Source organism: Nestor notabilis, unplaced genomic scaffold (genome assembly GCF_000696875.1).
Source record: "Nestor notabilis isolate BGI_N333 unplaced genomic scaffold, ASM69687v1 scaffold2049, whole genome shotgun sequence".
NCBI lineage: Eukaryota > Metazoa > Chordata > Aves > Psittaciformes > Psittacidae > Nestor > Nestor notabilis.
The window spans coordinates 28,423-42,256 of NW_009944860.1; the positions used below are offsets into that span (position 1 = coordinate 28,423).

A 13,834-nucleotide genomic window follows, 5' to 3' on the forward strand; every position below is an offset into this window, starting at 1 on the left:
AAGGGTACACATACATCTCTAAGTGACATGTAATACTGTGTACTCTAACACCATTCCAACCTCAGTGGAAAGACACTGCTAAGGTGTGTGCTGAGTTGCATGACAGCACACACCAATTTTTGAGCCAAACAAGTATTGTCAGCATCGTACTGACTGTGATTTGCCTTTTTTTTCTATCTATCTATCTATCTATCTATCTATCTATCTTCCTCAATTCATTTTCAAACTATCAGCCATTTTAGTGTTGGAATTCTCAGACTAGTGAAGTCAACTATTTACTATTTATTTTCTACTAACTTAAAAATAAAGTTAAGCACAATGTATGTGTATGTAAGTTTACAGGTAGTATATTTTTCCCCATATTTTCCCATTGCTTTTGTGAACAGGGATCTTATTTCTTAAAGGGTTATACTTCATTCACAATCAATACACTCTGGTAGTCTTTAAAAAGCTCTAAGATAACAGCTACCAGTTTGTAGCAGTCATTTCTCTACACAGACAAAATACAAAGGTTTTTAATATTTTCCATCTAAGTCTCCTTATAGTCCAACTTGGGAGTGGTAATAGGATGAAAGCCAAGGAATTTCCAGAAATCTTGAAGTGCTAGTAAGTCATTACTGGTGCAGTGCCACGAGTATTTGGTTGATGAAAGTTTCTGCCCCCAATTAACAGATATTATCAATGCATCCCAAATAAGTCAAAGCTTCTTGCTTGCTTACACAACAGGGGAAGAATAAGAAGGGTAGTTACTTCCCCATTAGGAACAAACACAACCTTTTAGCACTCTCTGACCTCAAATAGTCTCTGCAAGAGTCTATTTTAGCTACCACCTTCTCTGAGTCCCTTCCTCACCTCAAGTCATTCTTCAATTAGGTTATATTTATTTTACAGTTTAAAAATTAATAGATCTATTGGTGTGAAAATGTATGAAATCTGGAGATCAGTCCTGTGGCAAAGGGTGTCTTCTAAAACAGATTTCATGGAATACATGGGCATGAAACTCTAACAAATGCAGACCTTCATCAGTCACCACAGAAGCTCTAACGGTTTACATGTAGGAATGTAAGAAGAGACATTGTAGATTTCTTCAGGGTGATTTCCTGGATTTCAAAGTAGCTGTATCAGGTGCTTCACAATAGATAAGGGAATTCATATTTGGTTTGTAAAGGCATAATCTGTTGCTCTATTATATCTCGTCCAAAATCCTCAGCCAAGGAAAGGTGTGATCCCTGAACATCTCTCCTAGCTTGTTCCCTTGATCAATGTGTATGTTTAGTGCTCCTTTCTGGATATTAAAAGAACACTATTAAACAGAAAAAAAAAAGACCCAAACCAACCTGTAACTCAGGTGGAAAACATGAATGGGTATTCATAGCACTTCTTTGTGGCTTTCTCTGCTGTACTACAGTAAGACAAAATGTGTATGTATACAAAAGAACAAAGAACAAGCCTCCATATAGTGGAAATAATGCAACAGCTCTTCCTTTGGATGTGAAAAATCCATTATTTGTGTGGTACGTCTAAAAAAATAATGGCAAAAAGGGTAGCCTTGTAGCCCAGTGAATAAGAAAAAATACAGAACGTGAACATGCCTTAGTGACTCCTAAGTCAGGGTTCTTAGCAGTCAGAGTGCTACCCCATAAAAAGCCTGCTATTTTTAAAGACAGCACTTAAATCCAAGAGGGAAAGCATTGCACAGGCAAGTCACTACATGGTTTCAGATGTAAAGCTTGAGCCTACTACAGCACAAAAAGTTGCAAAATACAGTTAAAAAGGTTTTGAAAAGAGGGTGGATTTGCAAGCCATCCTCTCTGCCTCAGGAAGGGGGCATGTTGCACCTTCACTCACAACAGTCCTGAGCTACCTCTTTTTACCTGTTACAGGCAGATTCCAAGCAAATATTATACTTCATAGATGTATAATTGAAGTATATATGTGCATGTATGTTTGTATATAGATAGACACACACCCCCTTCCTGTCCTATATTCTGCGTTTCCAAAGCACTAACCCTCTGCTAGTCCACCTTGTTTGAGACTTCAAGACACAACACTAACCTACCCCTTCTTTAGCTCAGGAAATTCTCTAAAGCAGTAGAAATAGGTCCAGCCTTCAAGAATCCTGAGGACCAAAAGGATGTCTTCTGGCACTTCCCATACAGAGACCACGTACCAACTAATTACTCATCAACAATATCACCAGTACCACCCTTCCCTCTTTTCTTGGATCCCTCCACATGTTTAGTGGACTCCCATTTGAACTGCTGAATTAAACTTCCTCACTACTTTTTCATGCATCCTCCAGCCTTCTTCTCTAAGGTGGTTTTTCCACTTTGGAAACTGTAGCTCTCTCCCATCAAATGTAGCTGTCCCTCTCCAAATCAAGAAAGAAGCAGATGACAGGACTTATTCCTTGATTGTGAAATGACTCTTTTAAGTGCTCTCTTCCCTTTGAAGGGAATCTGAAAACCTGATCTACTTTATATGGAAAGAGTTACAATCCCATACAAATTAAAAATCAAAGACACTTTGGTTTCCTACTTGTCTTAATGCTACAGACCAACCATAATCTTTAAAATGTCAATATAAATATTATTGCAGAAAAAATTATCCATATAATGCATGAGTGAAGGCACTCAGGCATTTCATCAGCAATGTAAACAAAGAACAAAAAGTCAATGAAGCTTTATAGCTGTCTTCCAAGTGCTGTGCTCGGAAGCAAGACTGAAAACAGATTTCTGCCTGTTCCTGCAGGTGGATGTAATTTCCACAAGCAAGCTCTACCTGCTGCAAGCATTTAATTTTTTGTGAAAGTAACTTGGTCTTAATTTTCTGTAGGGAGTTGTAACATGGCTGATTTCACCTGCATACCTTGTCATTTTACTCCCATTCTCTGTTACTGACTGACTCAATAGCAGAGCATGGAAATGATGTACTTCCTGAAGGAAACACTTCAAACAAGCACCTCACCTGGCTGTTCTGCAGAGATTTTATTTCCTTCTGGATACACAGCCTTTACAGATGTGATTACTTGGAACTGACAGCTCTCTCTTGAATTAAGTTGTTAGAAGCTTCCCAAAACACAGGTACGCTATTTTGCAATACCTGTAGCATGACTTGAATCAGTTTTGGAATTTCATTAACTGTGCATGGTGCATTGTATGAACATGCTTCAGGGTCAACTGTTATCATCCCAGAGATACACAGACAGAGCAGTAAGTAAAGTGTATTTTCTAGAATGAATACAGAGAAGACCCTCCATGTTAGCTCTCACCAAGAATTCCCACTTCTGAGCAATAATCATTGAGGACTGCATGCCTAACAGATTCCACAGCTACCACATCTCTTTCCGCATTAATGTCCAAGCAAGCTGCTTTTACAGTGATGTACTTCATACAGGTGATGCAGATTCCTCCCCAGGGCGACTGTGCCATCACCTAGGTTTCACAGGCACCTTCATGGCACAAAGTTTATAGTGCCAACAGACAAACCCTCTTTTTGCTACTGGAGGCACTGGCTGGCAGCGCTGTAGCTGCTGCTCATGTTCTGGCTCTGTTGATTGTTCTTCCCGTGCCACAGGCTGGGATGCTGCCACTGGACCTCAAGACACAAAGAGGATGAAGAATCAGAATATGCCAGACCCTGTCTTAAGGCTCTGCTTCTCCTGTGTCTTTTCAGTAGTTCTTCCCTCCTGGGCAGAGAGGCTGGGAGACTATCCCAGTGCAAGTCCTGCAGAACCACGTTTCCTTAGATAGATGTAGTGATTCACCACCTTGGATAAGGATGACATCTCTCAACCAAGCTGTACCAATAATCAAGGTTTGTTTTGATCAAGCAGTAACTACCCATCAGACCCAACACTGCAAGGCACCTTGGCACCTAGCCCATGCCTTTCTCATATCTTTTTCTTCTACATGTGTGTTCCAAGTATGAGAACATTCTTGTTTCTACTGTGAATACTGCTGAGGGCAAGAGAAGGTGTGAAGGTTTTTTTCTACTCCTGTCCCAGACAAAGCTATGTTTTCCTCAGGTATATGCTATCTTCACACATCAGGCTGTGAGCCTAGTGGCTTTGGCAGCAGAAAAAAAGATCTGTTAAGATGGAGACACCTAGGACTACAGAAAAGTGTGTTATACAGTGAGTGGACAAAAGCCCCTGCCTGTAATGCTCCCCCGCCTCTTGAAGCATCAGTGATCCTCATAAGTCTCAACAAAGACAGTAGTTCTGCATTCCTCTGGAATATCTGATAGCTGTGGATCCAAACCTGACTGTCACAGCAAAGAAAAACTCAGTCAGAGAAGCTATATTGTTAGAAGATTTATTTTAGAAGGCTTACGGTTTTGGATAGCTGCTTAGTGAGGCACACAGTCCACACAGGTATCTTCAAAGCATCAACTGCCCCTAGCAAAGTTACCAGAAAAGAGGAATCTGCTCAGTTCCTTCATAAAATAAGATCAGACCACCATGAAGACCAGCTTCCAAGCTGCTGCCTATTGCTCTTCAGATCAATTTCCAAATTCATATATTTATTTATGTAATAAAGCCTGTATCTCAGCTCCTACTTTTCTGTTGTCTTCCTTCCCAGTCTGGCTCAGAGGATCAAGTTAGTGCCAAGAAAAATTACATTCTCTGTACTTTGAAGCATTACAGGATAGTAAGGTTTCTGCTGCCACAGGAATATGAACTCGCATGGGAAAGAAACACAACAGACAACAAAATACCATGTTCTGCACTGTTTTTGAATCACAGTATTGGCAATTGTCAAACCAATGCAGCCACACCAGTCAAATTTGGAACTCAGTCATTTTTTTAGAGACTGTTTGAAGTTTCAAGCAACGGTCAGGCTCCTCTGTGGGAGCTGCATGATGTACTTCATGGTGTCAGACATGATGCTGTCACAACTGAGATGCTCTGCCACTTCATGTGTCATCTTCTTCTTAGGATTTCATAGCAATCCCTCTGTGAGTCCCAAGATCATCACCCCCAAAAATTGATATATTTCACCGGTGTTGCACCAACACCGCACATTTTTCATTTCACAAAACTTCCATTTGTATAGCTTCAAATATCTTGTTTCAGGAAGCTCTTGAATTCCTCAGCTTACCCAGGGAACAGTAATGACACCAGCAGTACAGCCCCTCCTCACAGTGCAGTGAATGATACTGAGAAGTCAGGTCCATGAGAGACTTTCCTGGCTCCCTGCCAAATACATGTATTTTCTCAGTCCCTTCTCCCCCAGAAGTGCCAAATACTAGTTTGTGATGCAGGATGATGTTTAAGGCATTACAACAGGCAGAACTGAAAGGACTAATTTCAGTTAATGTATTCACACAATGAGATGAGAAGAAAACAAACAGTTCACTGAATTGAAAACAAATAGTTTGAGTGAAAGCTATTCATTGAGAGGCAATTAAAAAGCAATCTTCTTAAAACCTGTTACTAATGAGAGGTGAGGCTCCTTCAGTTCACAGCTGCTAGAGAAACAGTCCTTTCCCACCACCACCTTTAGCAAGGTCCACTTTAGAGTTGCTGGTCTCTGAATTTTGTGCTTTTTCAGTCCTCCTTTGCTCGACCTTTGAAGCTATCCATGACATGGAGGGTTCCAAAATACTCCATAAGGAGAACAGAAGCTTTCACTGGTAGGATGCTGAAAGGTAGGGGAGTTAAAGAGGAGAAAGAATGCAAAACCAAACCAAAACAGACATTAGCAGAGTTGTGCAGTTTTATCACAGAATTAGTTTTGCCTGGCAAATGCTATCACAGACACTATACTCTCTAGAATATACTACCACTGGTCCTCTCAAAATATCCATTACACTCCCTTGGCAGCCTGAGTTATCAGGCAGATCAATTTCCCAGTCTAGCTTGCAACAGTCAGAAGTGCCCTAATGCCAGAGCAAGACATCAGATATGCAGTTACTGAGGAGCAGGCCCAATCTCTACAGCCCACAGTAAAACTACAGCAAATGCAGTCAGCAGGTCACAGTTAAGACATTTCTTAAAAAAAATAAGAAAAAGAGAACTCCGGAAATGTTGGTGTGCATTTTCATTAAGTCCTGCCAAAGTGGAAGCCTGGTTTGCACTTTTAGTCAAGTATATAGCTAAAACATCCCTACGCAGGAAAGAGAGAGAGAAAAAGGAGAGGCAGAACTTACTTTTTCAAAGCAAAAAAGAAATAAAGAACACGTGGTAGCAGCAATATTTCTTGGTCCCGTCGAACAGCAGTGATTATCTTCTCAGCCACGTACTCGGGCTCCAGATTGGGAAGCACATGCGGCCACCTGGAAGACAAGGCATTTCTTACTGTAACAAATTGCTTTGAATTCACATTTACTCAAAAGAAGTCTCCATTTTGCAGCTGGTCAACTAAAAGAAGAAATAAATACCACAAATCCTAACAATAGAACCTTCATTATGTTAGACAGTGAGTGGCTGTTGTGGTTTAAGCCCAGCCGGTAACTCGGAACCACGCAGCCGCTCGCTCACTCCCCCAGCTCCTGGGGCGATGGGGCGGAGAATGGGAGGACACGGAATGGGGAGGAGAATCAGAGGAATGAAACTCCCACGGGTTGAGATAACAGCTCTCCAGTAACTAAGGTATAATACAAACCACTACTGCTACCAATAGTAATGATAAGAGGAGTAACAAGGGGAGAAGACACAACCATTCATGATCTGCCGACCAATACCCATCCCGACCCGAGCATCGATCTGGGCCTTCCGGGTAACTCTCCCCAGTTTCTATGCTGGGCATGACGTGCTGTGGTATGGAATACCCCTTTGGCCAGTTTGGGTCAGGTGTCCTGCCTCTGCTTCCTCCCGGCTTCCCCTCCTCCCTGGCAGAGCATGAGACTGAGAAAGTCCTTGGTCAGAGTAAACATTACTGAGCAACAACTAAAAACATCGGTGTTATCAGTGTTGTTCCCAGGCTGAAAGTCAAAAACACAGCACTGCACCAGCTACTAAGAAGGAGGAAAAATGACTGCTGTAGCTGAACCCAGGACAGTGGCCATTGTTATTTTCCCTTTGTATGATCTCTCCTAACTCAAGCAGTCCTCATATTAAGACACAACAGGCTTTTATTCTGCTCCTTAAATTCTGTCATTATACAAGCATACTAGCAAAGCTATGCCACTGATTTCAGGAGGCGAATGGGGGTTTAGAAAACAGAAAGGACAGCTGGAGCATTTGGCTTCTGCAGAGGAAAAGACACCAACTAAGTTTCACGTTTCAGCTTACACGAATATCAAAGTACCAAGGGCTTTGCCATTTGGGTTGCCCACTCACTGGATAAGCACTGTTAACACCCACCTGAGGCCCTAAAAATAACACCAGCAGAGAAAAGCCTAGCTCATGAATTTCATAAGGAAATAGGAGTATGCACCATGCTAAACATGCAAGTTGCATTAAAAACCTCACAAGAGTTTACTCACTTAGTGCTACAGCCATCAAACATCCCTGTGTTTATGAAGTAAGGACACACTATTGTGGTTTTGACACCAGTCTTTCCCAGTCTTCTCATCTCTAGATTAATTGACTCCGCAAAACCAACAGCTGCAAATTTACTTGCACAGTAATCTGTGAAATGAATAAAACATTGCAGTTAAACATTTTAATCTACTAATTAAACTTTACTAAACAGGTTCTGTGAGTCCTACCACTGAACACATACACAGGAACGGTAGCATGACAGACAAAACTATGGAGAAAACTATGTTCTAGCAAGTAAACTATCTTGACACAGATTGGTGTTTGTTTTGTAACAGTATCAACAGCAGCATTATACTACAGAAATAATATATACACAGGACCTGCAGGGAATTACTGTCCAATAATAAAACACAATAGAGTAGAAACTGTTTTCAGGATTAGGTTACAAATGAAATTTGCCTTTGATGTGATTCACTCCTTTACTTTCCCCCCTCCTAAGTTAACTGTTGTTCTAGACTGGCAGACAAAGGGTTTCTGATCACATCCCAGCAAATCACCTTTCCACTCTCTACTGAACAGTAGCAAATGAAATGATCTTTTCGTACCAGACCTTATCTTTGAATTCATGCACTAGCTTCTTATGCAGCAAACTCAAGCTTTCAAGACTCTCTAACGTGGTTTCAACTTGAAACTCAATGTCTCTTCGTTACCCGTGCCTTGAAGCTACCTTCGTTTTACTGCTATGTCACCTTATTTCATTTTCCTCCCCCTTTGCATACATTTTTCAAAATGCCTTCTGAGTTTGCCCTAATCTCACCACTTTCTTTCCATCATTGTATGGACACAGAATGCAAAATGAGGTATCACACCTCTGCACCACACCTGGATTTTAGTAGTTCTTTGAATCAAGGAAACCCATACAGGGCTCTGTTTAGCTTGGGAACATGCTTGCCAAAACCAAACCACCAAATGGCCTCTTCCAAATACCTGCAGGTTAACTTTAGCACCATTGAAGTTCGCAGTTTCCAAAGCTCTTCATGGCTCCTAGATCCTCTTAACTGCCTTGGCAGAAAACCCTATTTCACAGCCCTGCCGAGTACCTGCAAAACTCTTTTGAAAGGAACGGCCTACTTAAGGTCAGCTAGTTTGAAAGCCTGACCATTTGCTTTACCTACACACAAAGAGCCAGAAACTCAAAATTAGGCCTTATTTTCGTGAGTGCTGATTGCAGAGTTTAAATCAAACTAATTGTCTAGATGAACAGTAGCTTTAATACAGCACCTGAAAGAAGATTGACTCCAGTCAGTCCCGCTGAACTTGCAATACTAACCAAGTGTCCATGATTAGAGGCTATCATTGCTGGGAGGAAGGCTTTGTAAGTCTGCAACAGAAGTCAGAGTTGCAATGAAACACGTTACTAAGTACGATATGTCATATAATATTCTGGAGGTGTTGTTTATAGAGAAATTCTCCCTACAGCTTAAATAAGGGGAAAGGGGTTTGTTGTTTGAACTCTAACCTTCAGCTACTAATCTGGGACTTCCCAGGTCCCACCAGTACCATTTTCTCTTCAAACCATAGACAGATGGTAACTTGCTGAAAGCTAAACATACAGCTTCAGCTAGTTGTTAAGTTTCAGCCTAAAGCTCAGCACTGCAATGTTTCAAATGAGAATTAAGTATTCACTGTGAATTTGTAAAATGGCAAAAATTTTAATTTCACTTCTTCGTTCTATCAAATGAATGTTTGTGATTAAATTTATTTATGAAGAAACTGAAGCATGTTCTAATACCTCCTTTGCAATTATTTATGATATGAACACCACATAGATGACCTGCCTTCCCTGGAAGAAAAAGCACATTAAGTTACTCATTTTGGACAAAAGCCCCACTTAAGAGCATTGCCTGAACATGTGGTATTTCTTACTGAAACTGTTATAACCACAAAGCAACTAGAACACTACAGAACTGAACATTTCTCTGTTAGTGGAGCAGCAACTTTTAAGCTGGGCCTCCATGTCAATTAATTTTGAGATTATAACATATGACTAGCTTCAGAATTCAGCAGATGGTAAACTTCAATTCTTAGGAGCATTTCTAAGTATGAAGCATTTTTGCTTCCATCTACCTATCACAGAAGTTCCCAAAGGATCCATTCTTCCACTCTTATTTTACAGATGTCCAGACATAGAAAGTAATTCCTCATATCATTTCTGACTGAAGTTACAAGGATCTATATATCCTTGCATATTTCCCTCGATTCCAGAATGTAAAATTAATACTGAAAACATGTTAAACCAATATTTTAGTATGTACATGCAAAGTACAGGTATTACCCAAAAGTGTGCCATTATGTTGACTTCCATGGTTTTTTCCACAAGTGAATCTGGAGAATCAATAAATCTCTTCCCAGTTACAATACCAGCATTGTTGACTACGATGCTGACATCGCCAACTTCTTTTTTAACCTAAAACAAAAAGCCTCAAGATATCATGCAATAAATACAAAATATGCCTTCTAATTTTTATATATGAAAACATAAGAAATAGAAATATAGCACACATCAACTAAGTTGAACTTCTTATGCTTGTTACAGATCCAAACACCTCAGGTTCTTGCATGTTCCCACCCAATGTCTTTTTAGAGCTGAGCTTACAACTGGGCTTTGTTTAGAGGTATGAAGCCCAACAGCTCCATGCAGGCTGCTGCTTTCAGAAGCTCTGATTCTTGCTGTGACTGTTCCAGACAAGTTTCTGCTGCAGAGAGTTTAACTAACACAACAAGTATTTTGCGGCAGTAAACCACCTTAAAACCAACAGGCAATTCTGTTTGTAGGGCCATTGTTATGCCGTGTGGTGAGGCACAGCACTTAGATCCCCATGCAAGTTCACCAGGATTAGGTACATCAAATATACACGCAGGCTGAAATATCTGAACCGTTACTTGTGAGGTACCTTGCATTATATTCAAATTCTCTTGTGTTTTCCACAGAGCAACTTGAGCATAGAAAAAGTGCTGCCATAGAACTTGAAGGCTGAAGCCAGCTTGCACAGTACTTGAGTCTTTTGATGACAGCAGGGACGCTCAGCCCAGGTTTCCTCACTCTGCTTTGAGGCAAAGTATAGGACAACTTTACTGCGTCTCTTCCCTAGCTGCTGGGAGAGGTGAGCTTTCCAAAGCTCTAAACCTCCCATTTGTGCAGTGCAGGAAAGTATATTGCAGCTGATCTTGTTAAACATTTTTTTTTCCAGGTATAAACACTATTTCCTGTTTGCTTCTGCATTTATATTTATGCTTTTATATTGAAGTTTAGTAGTGAGCAATTACCACAATTCCCAAAGAGCATCCCAAAACAGCTAAGAACCACAAACCCCTCCATAACTACCTACAAGAGGTGGAAGAAAGCACTGGGTGTTTTATAGGCAGTGCAAAATACCACCAGGAAATGTGCTTCTACTGTTGCTCCTCTGCACAGGAAAGGATTCTCAGAAAAGAGGAAAACTGGCTGCAAGCTGTCATCTTGACTAAGCAGCAAGAGAAAACAATGGATAAGCAAAAGAAATAATACACAGGAGATCCTGGAAGTAAATGTGAACCCAGATGCCATTTTGCAACATAATGAGGAAAAGGCTCCTGTTTCTTCAAAAGTAGGAGGATCAGAACACCCATAGAGTTACTCCCTCTTTCAAAGCTCTAAATTCTTAAAAGTTCAGCTGAAGTCAAGGGAGGGAGGGGTAGGTCACATTCCTTTCGGGGCTGGGTACTTCTGGAACAGGGATATTAGAAATAAACTTCTTGACAGCCAAAAGCTGTCATTCATCCTGGTGGCACAGGAAAGGAACAAGGACACCACATGTGCAGGGCTTCTTGGTTTTCTTCCTAGTGGAATGACTCTTTCCAGGTCTCTGTGTGGCTGATGAAGTACCAGAAGCAGGTATTTAATGTACACATACATTCTGTATGGGCTTTGAGACTGTTTTACTAGGCACAAAGTTTGCAACCGTATCCTGCCCTGCCTGCATGAATTTAGTTTGCTCTAGTCTTGCAAAACTCCAAGTCATTGGGTGAAGCTGAATCACCAGGGTGGTGGTGGGGAAACAAAACCTGGAACCATGCTGCCTCATCTTGCAAAGCCTGACACTGAACACTGTGATCCAAAGTCTACTGCACTGCATTAAATGAACAGTGGCACCAAGCACTAATACTAGAGTCCTGTTGTTAACTAATAAGATAGGAAAGTTGTCAGTGTGATTCTGCATCAGTTGTCAGTAGGACATGACATTTCTGAAATAACAGTAGTAGTCTTTTTTTCCTATGTGGCTCAGCAGGAGGATTACTAGTGGATTAGCTGGTAGTGAACTGCTGACAGAAGATTCTAAGTGAGGAATCGTGCACCGAGACCCTCTTACCACTTCTTTGCTCCTGTCTGCCTCTGGTTTTATTATCCCTAATCTGTATCACGTACATAGCTACACCCTCTTTTTATATTTGGCTAGAATGACTCTGCTGCTGCTTTTCTCCATGGAACAGAAGGGCTAGCCCTTGAGTGCTGAAAACTGAAGGTTAGTTTCTCCCTTCTTTATTCCAGTGTCCCTCGCACTGGAATACTCCCTCCTCCTCCACTGCTCCCAGCTGAGCGGGAAGCACAGCTGCAGGCCTGCGGTGAGACATGCACAGCTGTGCCACAGGGACAGCAGATGTGCAACTCAGCAGGTGTAATGAAGCTGCACATGGGACCAAGGGTGATCAGCAGTACCAGGATTACAAAAACAACAGTACCAGCCTCTAACAAGCTTCAAGTCATGTACAAGTTTCCCTTACCAGGAAGTTTGTTCTAGTCATTTTTGCACAGATAGAAATATGCAGAAGGCTAAAGCCTCTTAAGCAGCACCAAAAGAGGAACACTATTGCAGCCAACAGATGTTCCTGAAGACAGCTGAATCTTTATTGTTTTTTTGTGGTTTTTTTTTTTTTTTTTTTTAAAGAATTCATCCTCAGGCAAACACTCACTGTGGAAACTTCCCAGTCCAACAGTTAAGTTTAGCAACATCTTCAGCAAATGAAGACAGGTTGTTATAATGGAAATTGTTAAGGAATTTTAGCTTCTGGCAGTTCTACTAGTCTGCCAAAAATATCTAACCACGTGCTATATTTACAAAGCTCTTCAGAAAGGAAAGTAAGGAGTATTTAAGGCTTTGAGATGCATTTATCAATTCTGATAAAGCGAGTCTGCAAACATCTATTCACAGCCATGGACTTACTTGAAAATTGCCAAAGCAGTTAATCCTTTTTACAAAATGGTCTTTAGGGTTTACGTTTGGTAAAAGCCTGCCAACACTTGAAACACTGCTTTAGCTTCAATAAATCAATTTTCTGCACTTTACCAGTAAGTTCTTGCTCAGTAATTGAATGAATGAGAAGCTGCCCAGTTAAAATGAGCTACTGAAAAAGAGAACTTGCTCTTTTTATTTTTAAAGGAGCAAAGGTACACAAGTCAACTCTAAAAAACAGTATTATTGAAATAGGTAGCATGTGAAGTACATTCTGAATCAATTAACATTAATCTCTTGCTTTGAAGTCACTAAAACATAACACACATATTTGTATGCACTCATCTTAGAATAGTGTCAAAGTCACAAATATGGTACTTTACCTGATCAGCTACTCTGTAGACATCCTGCCTGCTGCTACAGTCACAGACATAACAGTGTACTCTCACTGCTCCATTTTCTTTGACCAGTTTACTTGTCTCCTTAAGCCCCTCTTGATTAATGTCCCAGAGAACCACAGTGGCTCCAAGGCTGGCAAACTTTAAGGATAAGAGTCTCCCAATGCCACTTCCTGCTCCCGTTACTAATACAATTTCACCACTAACACTCTTCTTCCGTCTAGGCACAACTGAGAACACTAGTGACTCCAGCAAGTAATAGACAAGTAGTCCAATGACTTTGAGTGTTTCCAGGAAGAAGTTCATCTTGAAACTATTTCTTCAGATACCTGATAAAAGAAAATGGTTTTCAGACAGGTTAAGCCATAAAGAAAAAAAATGCAAACATTAGTATTTCAAAATGCATTTTCAGATCCATTCTACGTATTTCCTCTAACCTGCTTCTGAGTGTTGGTTCAAAAATCTATATAGGTTTAGATCTGCATTTCTGACCCATTTGTCCTTCCTGTATCATCTCCAGGTTTCTCCTACTGTCCTCCAGAACACAGTACACTGATGATTTAACAACTGGCAGAGGCAGGAAACGCCTGTCCTCATCTGCTTCAGAACTTCCCCACTCCTCATGTCATGGGTTTCCATCTCTGCTCTGACAGAATGTGGACTCAAAAAAGTGATAGCTGCACCTTGAACATCTTAAGCAAGAAATTCATGGTGTCGTGGTTTAAGCCCAGCCGGCA

General features: G+C 40.9%; 1 protein-coding gene across 1 annotated transcript; it reads right to left on the reverse strand.

Moving 5' to 3' along the window:
• Positions 1-5,551: 5,551 nt before the first annotated feature.
• On the reverse strand, positions 5,552-13,428 carry SDR16C5 (short chain dehydrogenase/reductase family 16C, member 5). Its single transcript, XM_010022606.1, has 6 exons — positions 13,083-13,428; positions 9,765-9,896; positions 8,711-8,810; positions 7,432-7,576; positions 6,154-6,279; positions 5,552-5,645 (listed from the first exon to the last, which is right to left on the reverse strand). Exons 1-6 carry the CDS (start codon positions 13,401-13,403, stop codon positions 5,552-5,554), a joined length of 918 nt encoding a protein of 305 aa, XP_010020908.1. The 5' UTR covers positions 13,404-13,428.
• Between the last annotated feature and the right edge of the window lie 406 nt (positions 13,429-13,834).